This window comes from Schistocerca gregaria, chromosome 8, assembly GCF_023897955.1.
Source record: "Schistocerca gregaria isolate iqSchGreg1 chromosome 8, iqSchGreg1.2, whole genome shotgun sequence".
In the NCBI taxonomy this organism is placed as follows: Eukaryota; Metazoa; Arthropoda; class Insecta; order Orthoptera; family Acrididae; genus Schistocerca; species Schistocerca gregaria.
In genome coordinates, this window is record NC_064927.1 from 244,129,595 (window position 1) to 244,155,874 (window position 26,280).

The 26,280-nt window shown below is 39.5% G+C and overlaps 1 protein-coding gene across 1 annotated transcript in view; it reads left to right on the plus strand.

Moving 5' to 3' along the window:
- Positions 1–25: 25 nt before the first annotated feature.
- Positions 26–26,280, plus strand: part of LOC126284039 (two pore channel protein 1-like) — a 77,706-nt gene continuing 51,451 nt past the window's right edge. Inside the window, exons 1-6 of the mRNA XM_049982604.1 lie at positions 26–258; positions 575–750; positions 824–988; positions 1,073–1,198; positions 15,415–15,728; positions 25,688–25,787. Coding sequence (XP_049838561.1) covers positions 159–258; positions 575–750; positions 824–988; positions 1,073–1,198; positions 15,415–15,728; positions 25,688–25,787 — 981 coding nt within the window. The 5' untranslated portion in view covers positions 26–158. The remainder of the gene's footprint in view (positions 259–574; positions 751–823; positions 989–1,072; positions 1,199–15,414; positions 15,729–25,687; positions 25,788–26,280) is intronic.

Consider the following 26,280-nt stretch of genomic DNA (forward strand, 5'->3'; position numbering starts at 1 on the left):
ACCAAAAATATATGTTTTGAATTTTATCAGTTACGGATTACACTATTAACTAAACAACTTTACAACAGCATAAAGATTTAATCAATTACAATTATGGTACGAAAAGCGTTTTCGCTCGGATAGGTTAGTGACATGCAACACCGCTCTTACCACTATAAATGGCTTCCGGTAAGGGTGTGAGTTCAACAGCTGATGGATATACAAAATTTGACAATGACAACGAAAATGTTCGGGATACGTACTCGACAGAAAACATCAGTAAGAAAATAATAATTGTTCTTTTTGAAGTATTCAACTTTATAGAGTGTAATCAAATTTTGTGATTTATAACTGAAACTGCCGTAAAGGATGACAGAACTACTTGTCAAAAGACATACAATTAGATTTTTTTCTTTTTTTTAAAAAAAAAATTTCCTCAGTATCATTGATTTACTCGCATTCCTCATGGCAAAAATTTTTTTGAAAGGAAATTGTTAGAAACCAATACGAAATAAGATTAGGGCCCAGGAAATGCAGATTTACTTTTTTGTTATATTGACATCTGTCTTCATTAATTTTCGCTCTATATTTGCAGAAAATGGATTTTCCCAAGCAATTGAAGATTTTCCCAACGAGATAGGAAGCACATCAAGCCTAAATAGGGACGTCTCAGAAAGCTCTGTTGAGATAAGCAACCGATCAGTTGAATCAGCATTAGGTGTAGAACACCACTGGGAAATGAATTTCCACGAAGCTGCAATATTTTTGGAGGTATCAAAAGGTCAATAGACTTACTTCACATCATTTTTTACAGTGTAGTGTGTGATACCAATTCCTGTTACAGGAAGGTGAAAATAATGAAAAATTTGATTCTCATCCATGTAATCCCGAAGCTTTACCAGCATATCTTTTAGTTCACAACCGATGGTATTACGGACTTGATATGATAATGTCTCTAGTACTATTAGCTCTTGCATTTGTTGAAGAGCCAGCGGCATCAGTATTTAGGGTGAGCATTTATTGTCTCTCAGTTTGAGCTCCTTAGGAATAATCATGAATGCCATCTTTCCCAAAACTGTAATATTCTTATTAGCTTCCAGTTGGAGTTCATGGATCTATTGAGTTACTTGCTTTAATAATTATTGGAGTGGAGCTCCTGCTGAAACTCCGGTGGATTGGATGGAGAACAATACTTAAACACAAAAGAACCATGATAAAGGTAAATATTGTGGCCTTGTGAGAAGTGTCATTGACTTGTAACTGCATTCTTTGTTTCACTACTCATCATATTAATTATTTGGTTCCTTGCGACAACATTTAAGGTAAACTGGGCACTTGATTACTAAGCCACGGCAGTAATACACTGGTATTAAGAAGGAAACATGCCTGTTAGCACTGGTCAAGAGATGGATGTTATATTTGAGATTTCAACAACTTCTAAATTTTAAGTCTTGGTGTATTTTCTGCTTTTTATGTTACATCAGCCCTTGGCATTTAATTTATTTTCCAAGTTTTCAAATCTTATCCTTTGTTGCCACCTCCTTGGTTAATTTCCTTACCACTGATACAGAAAATTGTTTTTAAGTGCAAACTGGATCATATTAAGTCACCGTTTTCCCCATAGAACTACTAATTTGACCTGTAGAAATAAAGATCATCTAACTGTTACTTGAAGCTTTAAATCCATTAAATAACAGAAAAGAAATCATTTCTGCATCCTACTTGGTTTGCGAATGGTATAATTGTACAACTCAGTGACCCAAACTTGACTGTTCAAGGCATAAGCATTAGCTGAATATGCCAGTAATTTGCACACAGCAAAGGATTTGTGTCTTAAGTTTGCAGAGAAGTACAAGCAGGGTGAATGCTGATGTACAGTTATCTTGAGCAATTGTACCAGAGGTTGAAAATACCACTTCAGTTGTTAATTTCTTTTATTATCACAACCGGTTTCGGGCTCTCATAATCCCATCCTCAGGTGTCGCAACTGTGCTGTTCTACACTCGCCTGAGGATGGGCTTATGAGAGCCCGAAACAGTTTGTGATAATAAAATAAATTTTATTTTTTGTGATAATAAAATAAATTTATCATCACAAACTGTTTCGGGCTCTCATGAGCCCATCCTCAGGTGAGTGTAGAACAGCACAGTTGTGACACCTGAGGATGGGATTATGAGAGCCCGAAACCGGTCATGCTAATAAAAGAAATTAACAACTGAAGTGGTATTTTCAACATCTGGTATAACGCTCAACTGTGGGTGTTCTTCCAACAGGATTGTTTAAGCAATTGTTTGGTGGTAATGGAACTTTACCAAAGAAAGTATTTATTTACTGAAGATGGTGGACATCAGAATGTGACAAATTCCATGAAGATAGACACCAAGCATGGTTAAAGTTTCAAACACACAAAACTGAAGAAATGATATCAACCTAAAAAATGAAAGAAAAAAATTCACACAAAATATTAGAAGAATGAAGAGAGGATTCAATAAAGATATTATAAACTCTATAGAAAGTAATTATACTAAAACCAACTCTAGGAACTACTATAAAACCTTTAGGAAACAGCAACTCAATATTAGGCCCCTATACTAATACTGAAAGATAAAGATGGAGGAATGACACACAGTAATAAGGAAACTGCAGAAATCATGACAAAAGCATTTAACAAACTTCTGAATTGCTAGGAATCCAAAGAACCCTTACAAATCAACATAAATACCCCAATAAAAACGAAACCTAGCAAACTAGACCCTCCGACTTTCCAAGAAGTAGAAAAAATTCTTAAAGAACAAAAAAATTATAAGGCATGTGGAGAAGATCAGGTTTTTGTTGAAATGTGGAAATATGCAAGTGACACAGCCAAGACCTTGCACATGGCTCTAACAAAAATTTGGGTAACAGAACGGTTCCCCAAACATTGGACCACATCTATCATCTACCCACTACACAAAAAGGGAGATAAAAGCAACCCAGACAAGTAGAGGAATCTCTCTCCTAGATTGCACATACAAAATTCTATCCAAGATCCTATATGAAAGAATCAAGGAGCAATTAGAACAGGAGTTAGGAGAATATCAGGGAGGTTTCAGACCATTGAGAAGCTGCGCAGAGCAGATAATTAGTTTAAAATTGATTATGGCATACTACAAGAAATGGAACAAACTTCTGGCAATAATATTTGTAGATCTTAAGAAGGCATATGACTGTCTCCTCAGACCTTCAGTATTAAAAATTTTAAGAAATCTAGGACTCCATCCAAAACTAATTAAAATAATACAACTCACTCTAACCAACACCAAATCAAAAGTGCAGTTTAGGGGAGACATTTCAGAACCATTCCTCATAAAACAGGCTAAGACAAGGTGACTGCCTATTACTGTTCAACTGCGCACTGGAAGACATAATGAGAGAATGGTACAAGGAAAATCCAAAGATGATAAGAATTGGAAGTGCAAAAGATGATATTAGCTTAAACTGCTTGGGATTCGCTGATGATCTTGCTCTCCTAGCCGACACTGTTCAAGAAGCCAGGCAACAAGTGAAATCACTACAAGAAATAGCAGAGAAAAGAGGCCTTGGAATATCATTTGAAAAAACAAAGATTATGCTAACTGATCCACCACTTGCAAACAAAATTACAGTAGGAGAACAGGAAATCAAAATTATTGATAAATTTAAATATTTAGGGGAAATAATGTACAAACTAAATGAGAAGCCATCATGGCAGACTAGAATAATAATAAAAAAAAAAAAAAAAAAAAAAAACTGAACTACACAAATTACATTACCAAAACTACATACAACAAAAAAACCTACCTATAGATGCAAAATTAAAACACTATAAAACAGAAATAACGTATGCAGCTGAAACTATCTTCAAAACAACTAATACAGCAGAAATTGACAGAATACTAAAAATAGAAAGAAGAATAATTAGGACAGGTATTAATAAACAGTATAAAATAAATGGACATTGGAGAATAGCATCGAATGAAGCAATATATAAGAAATTAGAACCAGTTATGAGCACAGTCAGGAAGAAATGCAACTCATTCTTTGGACATCTGATGAGAACTCCAGAAAACAGAATTAGTGAAAAAATAATACAAAAATTGTGGAATAGCAAGAGCGACATTAAATGGATCACAGAAATTAAGGAAGATATAAAAGATCCAAATTACAGTAGCTGACCTAAAAAACAAGACAGAGAAAACCAGAATACTGCAAGACCTGCAAACCGGACTACAAATGAAAAATCAATAAAAGGAGTACAGGAAGAGTGGTCTCAGATGAAGAAAGAAAGAAAATATCTGAAAGAATGAAGAAATATTGGGCAGACAGAAGAGCAAAGCACCTTTCATATCAGAATAGACTCAAATAATTATATTACCTAAATATCATATTAAGTTATTGTTGAGCCAAATTGTATCCCTGTGTAACAACTTGTTTACAACTTTGTAGTTTTGACCATAGTGGTCCAATGAAGGCCATAAAATTAATAATAATAATAATAATAATAATAATAATAATAAAAGGAGGTTCAACCAACTTGCACTTCTTCACCAATAACAGAGGAGCTAAGACAGAAGACGTAGAGAGTAGAGTAGAGGGTCTATTGCCTTAGGAAAGTTTTTCACTTTACTTTGACTCAGAAGTGTTTTCAAAAATGACTGAATACACAAATATGCACAAGATAATAATCACCATTCATTTCAAATAACAATTCCATTGCTGAAGCAATTTATAGGAATAATGATTCTTTACCTGCAATGAAACTGTACTGGTTGAAAGATGAATACAAAGGATTACCAATTGTAAGAAGTTGCATGAGTTGTAATAAATTCTTGTCAAATAAACAAAACATCCATTTGTATGATAATGACAGGCTGGATAAAAATGACAAGTTTTCTAAAGTGAGACCAATTTTTGATATAATCAATGAAAAATATTTTCAATTTGGGATATTTTTATTTAATTTGTCTATTGAGAAGGAAATAGTCCCTTATTTTGGGAGACCTTCCTGTGAGATCAAAGGAAAACCTGCAGATTTGGCTTCAAATTGTGGTGTTTATGCAGTTCAAATGGCTACTTCTACAAATTCATTCCTTATGTTGGGAAGATGGCAGGATGTGGAATATCTGAATTTTCTTTGGGTAATCGAGTAGCTATGAATTTGCTTTCAGTTGTTGAAGAACCATCTTGTCATTTCATACATTTTTATAATTCCTTTTGCTCTTATTCTTTTTCTGTATTTTAAAACAAAACCAAAAGAATTTTTCGCCACTGGTGCTATTCAGGAGAACCGCTCTGCAAAGTGCCCTATGGAATTAACCTCAAGTGTGAAGAAAAAAGGCAAGAGTGTGTTTGACTTTATCTTTGATGATAAAGCTGAAGTCATGATGGTAAAGTGGAATGACAATTCTACTGTGATAGTAATTACCAACGGCAGCACCAACCAGCCTTTAGCAAATGCAAAAACATATAGTCGCAAAGAAAAGAAAAGAAAAGTATTTCTCTGGTCCAACCCAGGATAATAGCTCAGTACAATCAGTATATGGATGGTTTTGATTTACAAGATAATGTTATTGCCAGTTACAGAATTTGAATAAGAGGCAATACATGGTGGTGGCCTCTCTTCACTAACTTCATAGACAATGTAACTGGCAATTCATGGAAAATATACAATCTTGCAAATAAAGAAAATATGTCACAACTTGGATTTTGATCATACTTATGTCTGACTCATATGAAATCAGAAGATTCTGCAGCCGAGAATAAAGGAGACATAGAAACTGCAATCCCTTAGGACACAGGAAAATACACTTATAGACGTCCTTCCAAATGCTGTCTTCTGAAAGAAATATACTATGATTATGTAGGCCACATAATAATAGAGGAGAAATTTACAAATGCAAAAAAAATTTAATGTGCATCTCCTTTCAAACATTTCATAGGAGACCGAAATAAGACTCCTTATAATCCCAAAGTTGCATAAACACATTTTGCTGTACTTTAATTAGGACCTGTATATTTCGTTTTTGTATATTTATGTCCATATTAGTGTACAGGTATAGCTAATGTATATTATTTTCATTTTTTAAAATTATTTTAATGTCTGGTCCGTAATAGGTTAAGCAAAAAGAGAGTACTGTGTAATACTGTATAGGATGATTATTAGTCATCTCTTGCAGCATAATTTTATTTCTACAACTACATGTATTCTGCAAACCACTGTGAAGCACATGACAGAGGGTTCGTTCCACCTTAGCAGTTCTTAGTGTTTCTGCTGTTTCATGTATGGATCACAGGAAGAATGATTGAATAAAGGCCTCAGTGTGTGCTGTAATTGGTCTAATCTTATCTTTGTGACTCCTCTGGAAATGATACATAGGAGATTGTAATAGAGTCGACTGATCACTTGAAGTTTGTTTAAAAAACTTTCTATGTTGGTTTTCATGGCACAGTTTGTTTCATCTTCAAGCGTCTGCCAGTTCTTTTAGCATCTTTGTGACACTCTCTCAAGGGTCAGACAACCTGCCATTACTTGTGCTGCCCTTCTTTGTATCCAGTCAGTGTCTGGTGGTACTTCTATTTGGTATTGGTCTTACACATTGGAATGATATTCTAGGGCGAGTCACACAACTGTTTTGCATGCAGTTTCCTTTGTAGACTGACTTGTGGCAACTGAGGTGAGTGACCGGTACTGTGGGTGGTGAGGCTGGCTACAATAGGTCAGGGTGTCTTCGATTCACCAACCTGGGTGTGGCTGCAATGGCGTGGTGGCTGGTGTCAAACGATGATCCCTCAAGGAAACACTAATGGTTGGAAAAATCCCACTACTTCATAACAAATTACAGCAGTGACAGCAGTGCTAAGAAGGTGGCCAATGCCCTGCATAACATAGGCTACCCTCACCTAGCAAAGTGTGCTGGTGTCAACAGTGGCCTGGTGGATGGGCGGTGCATGACAACTTCCCTCAGGCAATGCCACCAGCCTACAATATAATGCCCTCTGCACAGTGGCTGTAGTGCTGATCCAGGAATGGGGTGGAGTGGCGTCTGTATCCATGCGCAGGGTGATGAACAGCAATAGTGATTTCCAACTCAGATGGTGAGGGCTGAGCAGCTAAATTACCCAGATTGAAACCCTACTCCACTAAGGAGGCAACTGGCAGCAGAAGATCTCATCCAATGGGTGGCCCACTGGTGAGAAGCCAGCAATCAGCAGCATCCAGACTAAGCAAAGGCAGTAGTCTACAGCTAGCGAAGACAGTGTCTGGCAGTGGTAGGGTGCTGGTCCTTCTTGGCCCAAAGACTTGCGTGGACCTCTCCTCGTGACTGGCAGTCAGCGATAACTGGGGCTGAGTGTCTATATTTCTGAAAAAATTCTTAACAACACACTTTGTAATTTTATATGTTGGTACAATGTACTCCAATTTCCATTATTCTAACTCAGCATGAACCAAAATGTTCACTGGCTGCTTATTAAATTGATAACCATTTCCTAATATTAACTCAGCCAGTTGGCAACTGATACTCTGGTCTCTTCTCTGCCTTAACCGTTCCATGATTGCTGGGACACTTATGCCCCACTAATTTTGGGCCTTATTTAAAACTCTAGGAAACGAGTTGCATATTTCTGTTCAGTCCTGCCATCTTTTGGCAGCTCTTCCGAACTCGGAAAAAAATTGAGGCACTGAAATTCTCAGTCTATAGAAGGCTGTTACTGTTTCAGTGCGTTGTCACGGAGTTTCCGTTCCAAAACTTCAATTTCTTGTATCTCAAGACAGTTTTCAGCATATGCTGACTATTAAAAATGTCCTAAGTAAGTATTTTTGCTAATTTCAAATTCTTAGATATTTACAAATGACAACTACACTTTCTAAAACGTCTTTTACTTCTAAAATATTTTTTTAGCGTAGTTACAATTAGTGGGACACATGTGTCCCAGTAACCATTGTGTGACCCTATAGTTCCTTTATGTTAGGATGTTGTAGGACTTATACTTCAGAGAAACAGCTTTTTCTGTATCATTTTGTGCTCGTAAAAGTACGGTATGGGGTTTAGAACTAAGACATATTATTGTTACTTTATGCAGAAGCTGCTAGACAGCGAGATCCTGGATTTTTTATTTTCACTGCCAGACATTGAAGCTGATAATGATGATGATGATGATGATGATGATGATGATGATGACCTAGAGATGGTTTTTCATTTCATGATCATTTGTCTACTCCAAGCACACCATTAGAAACATGGGCACACAATTATATATAACAGATTGTCAGTAATGATGTGCATGCAACTAGATTCGTTGATAGATGAAAACATCAGTGTTGTGAGTGAAAGTGGAATAAATTTTGAGCAAGATGGTGAAACTGGTGAATTTACAGATTCTCACTGGTATGATTATGTAACTCAGTTTGAAGAACTAAATTTACCCTCAGTGTTTGACCAAAAACCAACAGTAAGCTTTGCTTTGGCAGGCAATGGACTTGTGTATTTTGAAAAATTATTTGACGATTGGATGATGCAACAGATCAGCTTTCAAACATATTTGTATGCCAAACAGAAGAATAGTGCACAGTGGAGGTAACTCACAGTTCAGGAACTAAAAGCTCTTCTGGGTATGATCATAGTAATGGGTATTCATCAATTACCTGAAGAAGCCAGTTACTAGAGCTCAGACCCATATCTAAATGTAAATGCAATATTGAATGTTATGACACTTGCTCGCTATGAGAAAATAATCGAGAACCTTCACTTCAACGATAATTTGTTTCAGCCAGCAACAAACGATCCTGGTTATGACAAGTTATACAAAATCAAACTACTTACCTCAGCCCTAAACAAAAACTGTTTGAAAATGTATCACCCTTCTACTTCACTTGCAGTTGATGAGTCAGTGGTTGCATTCAAAGGAAGAACAAGCCTGAAACAGTACATGCCCATGAAACCTGTAAAAAGTGGTTAGAAAATTGGGTGCCTTGCTGATGCAAACACAGGTTTTCTTTCAAATTTTGATGTTCGCATAGGTAAATCTGCTGCCAGTAGAGGGGAATTCAAAGATTGCCAAATGTTTGAAAGAGTAGTGCTGGAACTCTATAAACCATTTTTTTAAAATTCCAATAGAACTGTGGTTTTTGATAATTTCTTTTCAACATTTAGACTAATGAAGGAACTGAGAAAACGGGGGCTTTATAGCTGTGGTACCGTCAGAGGAAACAGAAAAGGCTTACCTCCATTTTTGGCGAGTAAATTACCAAGTATAAACCATGGAGAGTTTACATTTGCTGTCAAATCTAGTGTTGCTGCTGTTAAGTGGCAAGATAGCAAAGCAGTCTGTCTCCTTTCCACTGCACATAATCCTAAAGATGTTATATTCATCAAAAGAAAATTGGAAGATGGATCCACAATCAGAATTTCATGTCCTGAGGTAGTACATGTTTATAATAGTACTATGGGTGGAGTAGATCGTTTTGACTAGCTATGAGAAACGTATGTGGTTGGCAGGCGATCAGTAAAATGGTGGCACCGACTATTTTAGTTTTTTTGTTGACTTAGCCATCGGCAACTCTTATGTACTATTTCGACTGTCAAGACGAAACACAAACCAGCTGTCATTTCAAATGAGACTAGCAAGGCAGTTGATAAATGGATTTTCATCAAGAATGTGGAAGGGCTCATTATCTGCTTTCTGTTCTAGCAAAAGAGGTGTCACTGCAGTGCCACAGGAAGTAAGGCTTATGAATGTCGGGTCTCACATTCCCAAGGAGCAAAAGACCAGTAGGTGGTGTAGGTTTTGCAGCACAAAAGACACTGAAAAACGAAGAAAATATGTTTGTTCATCCTGTAATGTGCCACTTTGTATTTCACCTTGCATTCCAAAATTTCACGCAATTTAAGTAATATTCAATAAGTAGCAAAATGTATTTTTTGTTGTAAATAATAAAGTATACCACATGTTTGTATATTGGCAAAAATGAGTTACATTTAATTTCCAATACATTAATGTTAAATACTGGTGCAAATAAGCCTTGTTCATAAATTTTACACTAATTTGTAGAAACGTCATTGTGAGGAAAATCAGTTCCAGAAATGATTCTAATCCCCCTATTTCTCACTGTACTCCTACATTTTAAAGTTTTTAGTATGTTTGAATGCTTTAATAATGAGAACATTCTTTGTATGAAACCCTTATTCCAATGGTGGCCCTGTTAGTTTGTCGGATTTCGCTTTTTTCTATTTTCTCACATTGTTAGTGGCACCAACAGTTGGCAATTTTCTTAAGGCTCATTTCTCTGCCATGTTAAAGACTTCACTGGTCTATTGCATTGTCGAATAATCCCAAAACATTCATTGTTGACACATGTCTGCAGGTAACTATTGCTAAAATAACCATCTATCATTGAGCAGTGGACAAGTACAGAAACAAGACTTAACTTGTAGACCCCTCGTTCTAATCTTCCCAATGTATCCTCCTTTCTTTTCTGAGAAGGAACCAAATGCAAGGAAGGAACTAACATTTTCAGAAGTCATGACAATTGTGTTTACTTCTATATGTTTCTATTAATACCATTTTAAATTTTGCATACTAAAAGTAAGTACTAACTACCTGTTTTCTCTCCTTGTAATTTTATACTTCTGCAAGTACACGAGGTCTGCAGGAGAATTTCTGTGAAGTTTAGATGGAAGGAGAGAGAAGTGCAGCTATGAGGGTGGGTCAGTTTCTTGTGAAATGCAAAAGTCACAGGTGCAAGACCCTGTCTGGCAAACAGTTTGAACAAAGATTTTTTGGCCATGGAACACTGTTTTGATTCCACATTGGAAAAGATCAGCATAAAATAATCCAATATACCATAAATAATGAGGAAACTATGATAGTTACTGCATTCTAAGATTTGTGAGGAATTCCAGTGAAGAAATAAATGCCCACTACCGATAATATCCTAATTTCCAAATACATGGTTTTTCACCTTATAAGCCATGTACTTGATAAGTGTTTAACTTGCTTCAACTCGTCAAAAATAGCCTTGAACTAGGGAAAGTGGAATGAGTTGTCTTTGCAGACCTCTCAGTGGCACATAACACAGTCATAGGGTCTTTTGTGTGAAACTATACAAGATGAGTAAAGACTACTATACGGACGATCTGAAAAGTAATGCCTCTGAATCTTTTACTTTGTTCTCAGTATTGAGGTATTAGATGTCGTGCAGATTACTCAGTTAACTTTTCAACTTTACTGATGCAGGTTGGAAACCACTGCCGCTACAGTGACCCAAATTGTAACATGTAATATTGGAATGTGTAACATAACTATGTTGGTGCATGAGATCAATTTTTTAACTGCAAAAAATGTGTCTCCAATTGAAATCCATAGAAGAATGAAAGCTGTGTAGGGTGATGATAGTATCTACATCAGTAATGTGCAACATCTGCAACAATTTGATGCCATGGGTTCACTGTCATCGATCATCCTCCATACAGTCGCAACTTGGCCCATCCAATTTTCATCTGTTTCCAAAAACTTGAAGAGCACCTTTGAGGACTTCAATTTGATATTGATGAAGTGGTGCAGGCAGAAGTGAGGTGGTGGCTCCATCAGTGAAGTCAAACATTCTACAGTGACAATCTCAACAAACTAACTTTTATGGGAAGAAATGTGTTTGTTGCTAGGGTGATCATGTTGAAAACTAAATTTGAATATGTAGACATGAAAAATAGAGTCCGCAGCTCTTGGTCTGCCTCTGGATCACAGTGTTCCGGGTTCAATTTCTGGCCAGGTTGGAGATTTTCTCTTCCTGGGTGTTTGTGTTGTCCTCATCATTTCATCACCATCATCATTCGTGACAATGGCTAGATTTGACTGTATAAAAAACTGGACCGAAAAAATTGGGACTTTGTACGGGCACTGATGACTGTGCAGTTAGTGCCCTACAAACCAAACATCAACACTGCGAAGAATAGAGATGTAGAATGTCTGTGAAGTTTGTTTCATTTAAAAAGCCTTAAGAGCTTTCACATAAAAAATTTGGAAGCATTACTTTTCAGTATGTCCTTGTAGTTTGTGAAGATTGCAAACATGGTTTTAGAAAATGACTATTTTTCAGTAAATTCCAGGTCAACCACAGTTGACCTCAACAAAAAGAAACCAGACGTTAGCTGTCCAAGAGATAAATTTTGAAGATGTTGTAGACACCTACAGTTGATCTAGAAATCTTCTCTAAGTACTATGAGGATGAATATCCAAAGCCCAAACTCATTAAACTCTCAGGTGTATGCCTTCTGTATTCATAAGAGACAAGCCAACAGGAGATTGAATTAAATATGGATTGGTATTCATCCGACACAAAAAGTTATTCCCAAAGTTTTTGACATAATATTGTACAGAGCAAGCCCTAGAATCTTGGATGAAGTGTCCTTGCGTTCTGCTTCTCAAATAGAGAATATATCAGTCTATTCTGCAGTTCTGCCTCCGTGAAGGTAGTAGTTGCCCCACTGAATGAGACAAAACCCATTATCACTGTATAAGAGAACCTGCCTTTGCGGATGATTTGTACATTCTATTCAGTATACACTATCTGATAAAAAGTATCCAGACAGTTCTGTGTTCTGTGGAATTTACTGATATGTGTCATGAAAGGTGAACCCATTAATATAAAAGGAAGCAGGGAATATTGTGTGGATACCACCTGATTAACCCTCTTAAAGATGCCCAAGTTGACTGTTGGTGGTGTGATTGTGAAATGGAAAGCTGAAGGAACAACCACAGCTAATCTAATACCAGTCAGATCTCACATACTGATGGACAGGGATCATCAAGTATTGCAGAGGGTGGTTGTAAAAAATTGCTGAAATTAGTCGAAGGAAGCACTCGAGAGTTTGAAAGCACTACCATCAGTCGATCTATCACCATGACTGTGTGCAAAGAATTGAAATGAATGGGGTGCTATGGTCAAATGTCTCCCAGTAAGCCACTCATTTGTGTAGTCGCTGTTAAGTGATGCTTGGGGCATTGTAAAGAGCAATGGCACTGGACAGTGGATGATTTGTATACAAGTGGTTTGGAGTGATGAATTACACTATACCCCATGACAACAAAAGGTTTTGCGTTTGATGAATACCTGTGGAATATTACATGCCATCATGTGCATTGCAAACAATAAAGTATGGAGGAGGTTGTGTTGTGGAATAGGGGTGTTATGTATGGTTAGGGTGTCATCTCCTTATTGCACTGAAGAAAATGCTCAAACTTGGAAGGATATGAACACATTTTATAGGTTTGTGTGGTGCATACATTAGAGGAACAGTTGGGAGACAATGATAGTTTGTATCACCATGACAGTACATACTGTCCAAAAGAAGCATCTCTGAGGCAATGCTTTGGGGTCAGCAACATTCCTGAAATGGATTGCCCTACTCAAGAGTCCTGATGTAAACTGAATGGAACACCTTTGGGGTGAGTTAGAACATTGACGTCACTCCAGATCCCAGCAATAAAAATCACTACCTTCCCTTGCTTCAGTGCTTGAGGAAGAGTGGGCTGCTTTTCAGAGATCTTATTGAAAGTGTCCCCAGCAGAGTTGAAGCTATCTTGTAGGTGAAGGGTGGACACACCCCATATTAATGTTCACTAATAGGTGTCCGGATACTTTGATCACATAGTGTAGTCTTGGTCTCAATGAAAGTGGAACTTGCAACAGAGATAGGCCATGAGATCCATAAATCCATAACAATGCTCAACATCCACTTTGTGGACATCAGTAACTTACATAGTCTTCTAGCAACTACTGTAAGAAACAAAACTAGCTCTGAAGGAACTAAAATGACATACTTTACGTCAAATTGTGATACTTTAACAAGAACGTTAATGCTGCTGACAATCTACTTACTCGTTTTGATCAAAGCTGGACCACTTTTGAAGCTCTGGATTGCTAGCACACTAGTGTGGCCAGTACAAAAGTGCAGATCTGTAGTGTTTTTCGAAAGACAGACATGTCTTGCGTGTATGGTGAAGAAGAGACTGTACAGCAACTAACAAACTGTTCTGAATGTTCTCATGCATGTTCCTCAAAGGGCATAAGGAGTGTCTTTACTGATGTAGGCTGTGGCCGAAAGCTTCATGTGAGTGTCTTTTAATCATGCCTGTCTGCAACTTGACATGTCTCTTTACGATAAGTACCAATCTATCTTTTCCTTCATTGTTAATATTCCTACATGGATTTTCCATTGTTTAAGTAGGCAAAAACTCTTGAAAGAAGATTGAAATAGTTGCTAGTATTTTTTAAAATGCCCTTCCTTGGAACTGATACACGAGAGAGAGAGAGAGAGAGAGAGAGAGAGCACTGTAGCGCTGGGACGATGTAGCCAGTTGGAAGGAAATTTACCGTGTTGCAACAATTTCAGTGTCATTTATGTAGACAGTTAATTGTATTGCATCCAAGACTTTCCAGTATTATATTAATTTGATTGGTGGTGTTCTTGCTTTTTTTTTTTATATATTGTTTGCAGCTTAAAGGTATTTGTATCAGTTTTTAATTGGTCTGCATCTTTTTCATTAATCATTGACAAAAATAAATAATATTTTCAAAATAAAAATTGACAGTGCAAACAAATATAACGTTATAGGGAATCTGTCAATTAGCAGCTTTGTGTACAAAAAGAGGGAAGTATGCAATATGAATTTTTTTTAATCTTAATCTGTCATGTAACAGCTCTGGTAAGCATTAAAATTATTTTAATAATAATTAAAAACAATTCTCCTTGATTACTTCTTCATTATTATAAATACATTTTTGAATGATTTATACAATGTTTCATGATTTTTCAAATGTGTTAGAAGTTAAGGCTCTCCATAGCACATCGCAAGGTTGTATATGTACACCACATTTTTGTCTGGCTTTAAAGTGTGTGTCTTTGTGTTTGTGTTTTAGAGAGAGAGAGAGAGAGAGAGAGAGAGAAAGGGGGGGGGGAGGCAGGCAGGTTTCAAAACTTAGCAAGATTATATTAAACATAAGCTCCTGAGCACAATCCACCATTCCTCTGACCAAGCAAAATGGTGCCTTGGTTAGCTATTTGGAGGACACCAGTTCAGAATCTTATCCAATCATCCAGATTCTTGTTTTCTCTGACTTCCCGGAGTTGCTCCAGGCGAATGTTGGGATGTTTCCCCTTGAAACAGCACAGCTGATTTCTTTCCTTATCCTTGAAACAATCTGAGCCTGTGATCTTTATCTGCTGACATCAGTGTCTATGGAACATTAAACCCCAATTTTCCATCCTTCCTTTCTTCCTTCCCTTCTTCCCTTAGTCCTTCATTCTTCTGCAGGTGAGTAATTGGATTCACTTACTTTAGTATATTGTTAACAAGTTCCTAACAGTCATTTCGCACTTGGTTCACAAGCACGGACATGTATTTTCTTTTGTTTTCCAGTGTGTGACTTTGGGCATCATGTTTGTTGAAGCAGTAACAGTACTTGTACGCCAGTCATCACATTTTCGAGTCACGCGTGCCCTACGACCAATCTTTCTTGTTGATACTCGTCACTGCGGTGGTGTACGTCGATTCATACGTCAAATCCTGCAGTCATTGCCGCCAATCCTTGATATGCTTGGCTTACTATTGTTCTTTGTGACAACATATGCACTGCTTGGATATTTCTTGTTTTCTGATGATCCTCGTGATCAACACTTTTCAACATTGCAGGACAGTTTTGTTAGCATGTTTGTCCTTCTGACAACAGCCAAGTAAGTAAATAATTTGTAAGACCTCATCTAAAATAGATTAAAACATTTTTTTAACTTTAATGAAAGTTATAAAACTAAGATTTTTCCAATTCATTAACCCTGTCGCATTAAAGTCTCTGAAATAAATTTTTTGAGATTTTGTACTAAATTCATATGAAACCAGTGACTACAAAATGATCATGTAAAACTGGATTGTAGTATACAATTCTGGTATCTGTTACAAGGTTAATGAATATTAAGTAACCTAGCATTAATGTGTGCTACAACAATCATATTGTGCAAAGCCTGCTTTTCAATGAACTTTTTTGCTGTTAATTGCCTTATTTGATTTAAAATAGTACCCTTCATAAATTAGGCATAACTGGTAGCACGTAATCCCTATGAAGTCAGTCAACATTACTTTTGTTTTGTAGACAATAACAATAGAGCGACTAGGTCAGATTTAGTGTGGAAGCTGATGGAAAGTAGGTGGGGGTCAGCTTTCTTTGTGTTTCATAGATTGCTGTGATATAATTTTCTTAAAAAGACAGATATTTGTTTCCATGATAGTATATTCCACTTCGTGTGCATAATTATTGAAAAGGAGCAGCTTATCTTCAAACTTCATGTTTACTTGGCAGGAAAAGAATATCTGAGCAGTTAAGAAATGCAGATTTTAACAGTAAATTTAAAAATGTGTGAGATGCCTGTATTTTAGTCAAATGTGTACAGTTAGTCAAAAAGTGTAGATGTTGCAAATCTACAAGCTTTGGTCTTGTCATATCCCACAGGTGCTTTGCTTTTGAGAAAAGAAACTATACTGTGTAGACAACTCAGTGAGGTGAGGTAGGGTGTTACAGTACAGGTAAAAAAAGAACACATAAAGGTTGGTACTTAGTGGCTTGTAATCCAAAAGCATCCCTATAACAGATAGTTCTCTTTTGGAAGCGACTTCTAGACGTGGTTGAAACCTCATTGGGTAGTGAATGTCAGTGAACTCGGATTTACTAAAACTAGTGCAGAACTACTTCAGTCATCTGGAATGCTCCTTGCTCATGTCTTGTCTCATTCATCCATGTTTCATGGATATTGTGATGGAAGAGAATCTTTAACAGTATTGATTGAGTCAGGGCATAAATTTTCAGAAACCAATAGATGTTACAATATTTCCTGACCGCAATAACACATGATTATCCCTTTTCTGGGCGAACCATTTCATTCTTTTAATATTAGATAGTGCTACTTTAAGTTCCAGATATTTTATTCCACTTTTTAGTTGATAATTAACAAATATTAACCTATTTTTATTATTAACTACTGGTCATGTGAAAATAGATAAAAATATGACATAGGCTTGTGATATGCCATATTGTTAAATTTACCTTTATTAACAATTATGTTTCAGTATATTTTAATTAACATTGATATGCATTAATAAAGATGGGATTTAAATAAATGTTATAAAGAGTGAAGATAAGACTTTGTTAGGCACTCGAACTCTGACAAATATGTTGCTGTGTTACAAATGATGATTTATTTATTTTATCTATGATCCCTTTGTGAGTGAAATTTTGCTTTACTTTGGGGGTAAGTCGTGAGAAAGCGATGCAGAATCCCGCATCAGGAGGAACTAAGGTGTAGAAAAGGAAAATCAACAATGAAATGCTAACAGTTGATAACTGATCACTATCATTATGCAGCATTGGTGCTCAGTCATTTTTGGAATGCTGGTTATTGTTCATGTTTTTACTGTCCCTGTTAATACATATAGTTTAAATCATTGTCAAATGCATAGAGAACTTTTTCCCTGCTCTGTATATGGGGCATTGCCTATTAATGTGCAAGTGGAAACTGATTACAATATTACGAAAAGGAAAGTTGCTACTCACCATGTAGCAGAGATGCTGAGTCGCAGATAGGCACAACAGAAAGCTTTTGGCCATTAAGGCCTTCATAATCGTCATCAACAACAACAGACACACACACACACACACACACACACACACACACACACACACACACACATACAGGGCGAGTCAAAAGTCTTGGACACCTTCATAAGTTGGAAGATTAAAGGGAAAACTGAAATGTGATGATGGGAACATAGGTTTGATGTGGCGCCGCAACTTTTGGAGTGAATGTCATTCATGGCCACCATCTTGCAATTCGCCATTTTGGATTCAAGTCATTTTTTTAAATGGGAAGGGGGCTGTACGACACATCAAATGACACTCGCTTGAGCTCTGGAATTAAGTGATGTAATTTGTTTTTACCTATCTTCTACAGTTTAGAGGTTATTAATGCTCAAAGTTGGGGAAATTGTCTTCATACTGACTGCTACAACACTTGTTCTACATGTTGTACATCTCGTGCAATACACAACTGTAGTCGCCGCAGCAACTCTGACTGCACACGGAGGAAAGTGTCTCCTGCAATTTGGTCACAGGTGTGTTGTATGCGTTCCTCGAGGTGTCTCAAATCACAGATGCTTTCAGCATACACTATCTGCTTAAGATGTCCCCATTGACAAAAATCAAGGGGCGTTAAGTCAGGGGATGTAGGCAACCACTCCATGGGACCATGGTGACCAATCCACTTCACTGGCAGTTGTTCTTCCAACCATTCACGGACACCAATGCCATAGTGTGGAGGGGCTCCGTCATGCTGAAAATAAGATGGGAAAATGCCGTCATCGTTCAGTGTCGAAGGAAACACAAGGCTCTGCCGCAGCGACAGATACTGTGGTGCAGTTAAGGTGTTGTAAATGAAAAATGGCCCACTGATGCTGGTGTTCCATATGCCACACCGCACCACCACCTTCGCTGGACTATGTTCTCTAATTGGGGCAACCCAGTTCGGATTTACGTCACTCCAGTATTGACAATTACGTTGATTAACCTCCCCATCAAAGTGAAATACGCCTCGTTGCTGAACAGTATGCCCTAGGCAAACGAAGGATCCAGTTCGTGTTGTTCAGTAGCCCACAGGCAGAACTCCAGCCGGCGATCAGGTTCATCCTCGTTAAGTCGATGTTGCATATGCAGCTTGTAAGGATGCCACTTATTGGTGTGCAATATCCGGACAACAGAGGTTTGGCTTATTCCACATGCTAGGGCCACACGACGGGTACTTCATTTAGGAATTTTCACAAACGACTCAACAACTGTAGTTGCAATTTGTGCATTGGTGGCAGTCCTTGGTCGCCCACTACATGTCCTATCATGAACAGAGCCTGTCTCCTGGAATTTGGTGAACACGTGAGCCACTGTGCTGTGCTATGCCACTTCTCTGCCTGTGTACCTTCTTTTGTCGTCAGCTGCTATTGTTCAGTAGCTGCCTTCCCCTGATATAAGGATGATTTTGATCTTCTGTTCATGTGTCAGACCCATTTTAGATCACCTGGAACAAAGACAGACACGAGTTAGTATCAAGGTAACTTTGAACATTAACAACTTGTACAGTTTATAAGATAGACAAAAACAAATTACACCACTCAATTCCAGAGCTCAAGCGAGTGTTATTTGATGTGTTATACACCCTCCTTCTCATTTAAAAGACTTGAATCCAAAATGGCAGATTTCGAGATGGCGGCGATGAATGACATTCACCCCAAAAGTTGCGGTCCCACGTCAAACCTATGTTCCCATCACCACATTTTAATTTTCCCTTTAATCTTCCAACCTATGAAGGGGTCCAAGGACTTTTGACTCGCCCTGCTGTGTGTGTGTGTGTGTGTGTGTGTGTACACAAATGCAACTGAAACAACACTGCAAGTAGCAGTACCAGTACATGATGGGAGTGGCAACTGGGTGGGGGTAAGGAGAGGGGCAGTGTGGGGTGGAGGAGGGATAGTATGGAGAGGGTGGCAGACAGTAAAGGCCTGCAGGTTAGACGGAGGGCAGGGGAGAGTTGAGGGGGGGGGGGGAAGTAGCGGAAAAGGAGAAAAGATTGAGTACAATGGTGGAATGAGTGCTGTGTAGTGCTGGAATGAGAACAGGGATGGGGCTGGATGAGTGAGGACAGTGACTAACAAAGGTTGAAGCCAGGAGGGGTTACGGGAACATAGGATGTATTGCAGGGAAACTTCCCACCTGCGCAATTCGTGAAAGTTGGTGTTGGTAGGTAGGATCCACATGGCACAGGCTAAGAAGCAATCGTGGAAATGAAGGATGTCATGTCTGGCAGCGCGTTCAGCAGCAAGCAGGTCCATTTATTTCTTGGCAATGGTTTGTCGCTGGCCAATCATGTGGGCAGACAGCTTGTTTGTTGACATATCCACATAGAATGCAGCACAGTGGTTTTAGCTTAGCTTGTAGATCACATGACTTGTTTCAAAGGTAGCCCTGCCTTTGATGGGATAGGTGATATTCATGACCGGACTGGAGTAGGTGGTGGTGGGAGGGTGTATGGGACAGGTCTTGTATCTAGGTGTTAGGTAAAGGGTTGGGAGCAGAGGGTGTGTAAGGATGGATGAGTATATTGTGTAGGTTCGGTGGATGGCAGAATACCACTGTTGGGGGGGAAGGGGGCAGGAAGGACAGTGGGCAGGACATTTCTCATTTCACGGCACAACGAGAAGTAGTCAAAACGATGGCAGAGAATGTAATTCAGTTGCTTCAGTCCTGGGTGGTACTGAGTTACAAGGGGGACTTTCCTCTGTGGCCGGACAGTGGAACTTTGGGTGGTGGTGGGAGACTAGAAAGATAAGGCATGGGAGATTCAGTTTTGTACAAGGTTGGGAGGATAATTACAGTCTGTGAAAGTTTCATTGAGACCCTCGGTATATTTCGAGAGGGACCACTCGTCACTGCAGATGCGACAACCATGGGTGGCTAGGCTGCTTGGAAGGAACTTCTTGTTATGGAACAAGTGGCAGCTGTCGAATTGGAGAAATTGCTCATGGTTAGTAGGTTTGATATGGACGAAGGTACTGATGTAGCCATCTTTGAAGTGGAGATCAACATCGAGGAAGGTGACTTGTTGGGTTGAGTAGGATCGGGTGAAGCAAATGGGGGCAAAGTTGTTGAGGTTCTGGAGGAATGTGGGTAGGGTGTCCTCACCCTTGATCCAGATCACAAAGATGTCATCAGTGAATCTGAACCAGGTGAGGGGTTTAGGATATTGGGTTTTTAGGAAGCATTCCTCTAGATGGCCCCTGAATAGGTTGGCATAGGATGGTGTCGTGCAGGTACCCATAGCCAATCCCAGATTTGTTTGTAGGTAATTCTTTCTTAGGAGAAGTAATTGTGGGTGAGATAAAGTTGGACATGGCGACTAGGAAGGAGGTTGTTAGTTTGAAAACCGTCGGGTGTTGGGAAAGGTGGTGTTCAATAGTGGTAAAGTCAGGGGCATTAGGAATGTTAGTGTAAAGGGAGGTGGCATCAATAATGAGGAGCAGGGCACAGTGTGGTAAAGGGACAGTACAGGAGAGTAGGTTCCAGGTAATATGTTGAAGGTTTTGGTCTACAAGAGCAGAGATTCTCTCAGTTGGGGCACAGTAAGCGGCCACTATGGGGCATCTGGGGTGGCTAGGTTTATGGGCTTTAGGAAGCATGTAGAAGGTAGGAATGTGGGGAGTGGTGGGGGTGAGCTCAGGGATGGACTCGGGGGAGAGGTTCTGGGATGGGCCTAAGGATTTGAGCAGCGACTGGAGATCCTGTTGGATTTCTGGAATGGGGTCACTGTGGCTATGTTTGTAGGTGGAAGTATCTGACAGCTAGTGGAGTCCTTCTGCCAGGTAAACCTTTTGGTTCAAAACAACAGTGGTGGAGCCTTTCTCCACAGGTAGGATTATAAGGTCAGGATCAGTTTCTAGATGGTGGACTGTGGTTCTTTCTGCAGATGTAAGGTTAGTTTGCATGTTGAGGGGTTTGGGGAATGATGGTGAGGTGACATAGTTGAGATTTGAGGTTAAGAAATTCTGGAAAGTTAACAGGGGATGATTTGTGGGCAGTGCGTGTGGTCCACAGTTGGATGGAGGATTGAACTGAATTAGACAGGGTTCAGTATTTGTCTTTGGTTGAGTCAGGTTGGTAGGGTTGGCAGTGGAAAAAAAAATTCTATTGTAAGGACTGGGAGAAGGAGAGAAGATCTTTAACAGCTCGTGCATGATTGAATTTTGGAGTGGGGTAAAAGGTGAGCCTTTTGGAAAGGAGTGATATTTCTGTGAGCTAAGGATTCTGGAGGAAAGTTTAATCACTGTGTTACAGGTCTACTTAGGTTCTGCATTTTGTGTGGTGGTGGGAGGGAGTTTTGGAGGGTGGGGTAAGTGTAGTAGGTAGAGACAGGGTTTGTCAGCTATGAGGAGACATGGAGAAGGTTTGGGAGGTTGTTGTAGATGTGGTGGACAGTGGTACTCCAAGGCAGGAGTGGGAAGTGAGCTGGATGGAGAGCTTTTGCATGTCACTCAAGTTCCTGCAGGGCAAGAATTTCAATGTGTGTTATGGTTTCCAGAAATTTGGGATTGCATAGAAGGAGAATTTTGCGGAGAAGGTATAGTAAGGAGGTTTGGGCTTAGTTGATATGGTTTTGCAGTAGTATGTTGGTGAGGGCTAAGGATTGGCGGAATCTCAACAGGTGGAGGTTACTGTGGAAGGAGGGGTGGCAACTAGAGATGGGTAATTGCTAAGACTGTTTGGGGGTATGCCATGAACCAAGAAACAATGCAGGAGCAGTAGGTGGGACTGAGATCTGGCTAGGGATATGGAAACTTTTCTGTATTGACGCAGATGGAAGGAGCAAGGATCCATAAAAAAATATGAAAAATATGAAAAATCTCATTAATAACATTGAATTACAACCGAAAAATTTCGCAAAAATACACCCAAATACGTGTGTAAATTCACGAAAAGGAAGCGAAAGGGGGAAACAAGAAGAAATCTGGAGTTGACAATAGCAAAAGGCAAAAACTCGCTAAAATTGGCAAGTAGCCCAAGAATCAAAGTAAAGAATAAATATAAAAAAAAATGTACTACTGTGGGTAGTAGGTCTGAGGGTGGATAAATGTGAAGAAGGGGGACAGCAGATGTGACTGGATGAGGTGGAATTATTGGGTGCGAACTGGGATAGACCAGAGAAAGAGTGAGGGGTGGGGAGGGGTTCGTGGGATGAGATATAAGATGATGTGGCACTGGAAAGGTGCAGGAAATAGCACGTGAAAATACAGGAGATTGATGCAGGGAGAGTGATCAGTTGGAAATATCAGTCCTTTCCAAAGGCCTCACCTTTTGCTCCACTCCCAAATTCAGTCGTGCAAGACCTGTTAAAAACCTTCCTTCCATCTCCTGGATCCTACAGTGGAAACACTTTTTCGCCTCCAACCCTATCAATCTGACTCATCCAAAGACCAATATATAACCCTGCCTAAATCAGTTGAATCATCAATCCAACTGTGATCCACCCGCACTGCCCCAAATCACCCCCTGTTAACTTTCCAGAATTTCTTAACCTCGCCTCAGCATCATTCTAATTCCATCATCTAAAAACTGATCCAGACCTGCGAACAAATGCTCCACTACTGTTGTTTTGAACCACAAGGATTACCTGGCAGAAGGACTCTGCCAGCTGTCAGATACTTCCACCTACAAACCTTGCCACATTGACCCCATTCCAGAAATCCAACAGGATCTCCAGTCACTACTTAAATCCTTAAGGTCCATCCCAGAGCATCCCTGGAGTCCATCTCTCTACTTAATCCTACCACTCCCTGCACTCCAAATTTCTACATGTTTCCATAAGTCCATAAACCTAACCATCCCAGATGCCCCATGGCCAGTTACTGTGCCCTCCCTCCCACGGAGAGAATCCTCGCTCTCATAGACAAGCACCTTAAACCTACTACTCGGAATGTCCCTCCTATATAAAAGATTCCAACCATTTCCTCCACCAACTCTCCACACTGCCCATCCTTTTACCACACGGTGCCATGCCCATCACTATTGATGACACCACACTGTGCACTAACATCTGTAATGCCCATGGCCTTACTGCTATTGAACACTACCTTTCCCAATGCCTGACTGATTCCAAACCAACAACCTTCATCCTAGTCGCCATGACCGACTATATTCTCACCCACAATTACTTCTCCTTCGAAGGCATTACCTGCAAACAAATCCGAGGTATTGCTACGGGCACCTGCATGGCACCATCCTGTGTGAACCTATCATGGACCATCTAGAGGAATCTTTCCTAAAAACCCAAAATCCTAAACCCTCACCTGGTACACATTCATTGATGACATCTTTTTGATCTGGATCAAGGGTGAGGACACCCTATTCACAATCCTCCAGAATTACCTGGTCCAACTCAACCCAAGAAGTCACCTTCCTAGATGTGGACCTCCACCTCAAAGATGACTGCATCAGTACCTCCATCCATATCAGACCTACTAAGCTCGACCAATACCTCCAATTCGACAGCTGCCACCCATTCCATACCAAGAAGTCCCTTTCGTACATCCTAGCCACCCTTGGTCGTCGCAACTGCAGTGACAAGTGCTCCCTTCTGAAATATATCAAGTGTCTGACTGAAGTCTTCACAGATGGTAATTATCCTCCCAATCTTGTACAAAAACGAATCTCCCGTGCCTTATCTTTCCAGTCTCCCGTCACCTCCCAAAGTCCCATCATCTGGCCACAGAGGAGCATTTCCCTCATAACACAGTACCACCCAGAACTGGAGCAACTGAATTAAATTCTCTGTCAGGTTTTGACTACTTCTCGACGTGTCCTGAAATGAGAAATGCCCTGCCCACTATCCTTCCCACCCCTCCCACAGTGGTATTCTCCTGTGCACCAAACATACACAATAGACTTAGATGCAATACGTGTCCCATGCACCCTGCTATCACCACCTACTCCAGTCTGGCGATGAACATCACCTATCCCATCAAAGGCAGGGCTATCTGTGAAACCAGTCACATGATCTACAAGTTAAGCTAAAACCACTGTGCTGCATTCTATGTGGACATGAAAACCAACACACTGTCTGTCTGCACGAATGGCCACTGACAAACCACAACCAAGAAACAAATGGCCCTGCCTGTTGCTGAACTTGCTGCCAAACACGACATCCTTCATTTCAATGTTGCTTCACAGTCTGTGCCACATGGATCCTTCCCACCAACACAAGCTTTTCTGAATTTTGCAGATGAGAACTTGCCCTGCAATACATCCTATGTTCTCGTAATCCTCGTGGCCTCAATCTTTGTTAGTCACTGTCCTCACCCATCCAGCCACAGCCCCATCCCTGTTCCCATCCCAGCACTACACAGCCGGCATTCCACCACAACGCCTAGTCTTTTTATTTATCTCATTTTCTGCTACTTTCCCTCTGCCCCCCCTCCCCACCTCTCCCCTGCCCTCTGTGTAACCTGCAGCACTCCACTGTATGCCACCCCCACCATACTATTCCTCCCCCTCCCCACCCTAGCCTTCTCCTTACCCCCACCCAGTCGCCACTTCCACCATGCACTGGTGCTGCTGCTCGCAGAGTAGTTTCAGTTGCCTGAGACTGCAGTCGTGCGCACTTGTGTGTATTTGTGACTCTGCATCTCCACTGTATGGTGAGTAGCAACTTTCCTTTTCATAATATAATTACATTCCATTTTGGATTTTCCATAGTTGGAAACTGATTACTGTAGACAGTAGTATGTTCCAGCTAGTAAGGCTTTTTGTTATGCAACTGAGCTTTTTTGCAATTTTATCCTCCTTTTTCTGTGTTAACTATCTATATTTGGTGCAGAAATTGATACTCATATTCTAGACCACCACCTGTCGGAAAGTGATAGTGCTTGTGCATTAGAAGCTAATATGTGATCTAACGAAGTACCTTAAGATTGTTGTCTTGTAGAAATATGTGTAGGCAGCAACTATATACTAACATAAGAACAGTGGAAATTTTGAAATCTTTTGCATAGACAAAAGTAGTCATAATTTCACTAATATATCAAAGTTTGTACAGTTAAATCTTTGTATTAGTTTTCCAGATGTGATGATGCCAGCATACTCCAGATCCATGATGTTCTGCATTTTCTTCATCTCATACCTATGCATAGTGCTCTATGTGTTGATGAATTTGGTTAGTATGCCATTAGTTGTGATACATACATCCATAATTATCTTGCACGATTCTGTTTTGGAATGAACACCATTTATTCTCACTTATCTTTAATTCAAAAGATTGTGTGTGTGTGTGTGTGTGTGTGTGTGTGTGTGTGTGTGTGTGTGTGTTTCTGTTTTAAGGCTTCTTTTCAGATAGGCCCACAGCATGCGTTAGGTCAATGAATATAAAATATTCAGTATTTTCCTGTTTTATGCAGCACAATGATTTTATTAGCTTGTTAATGATGGTGTAAATAAAATAGAAAGAAACTTCCATGTGGGAAAAATATATTAAAAACAAAGTTTCCAAGTGGGAAAGTGCCGGTAGATGGGCACAATGAATAAAACACACAAACACACACACAGAATTTCGAGCTTTCGCAACCGGCGGCTGCTTTGTCAGGAAAGAGGGAAGGAAAAGGAAAGATGAAAGGACGCGGGTTTTAAGGGAGAGGGTAAGGAGTCATTCC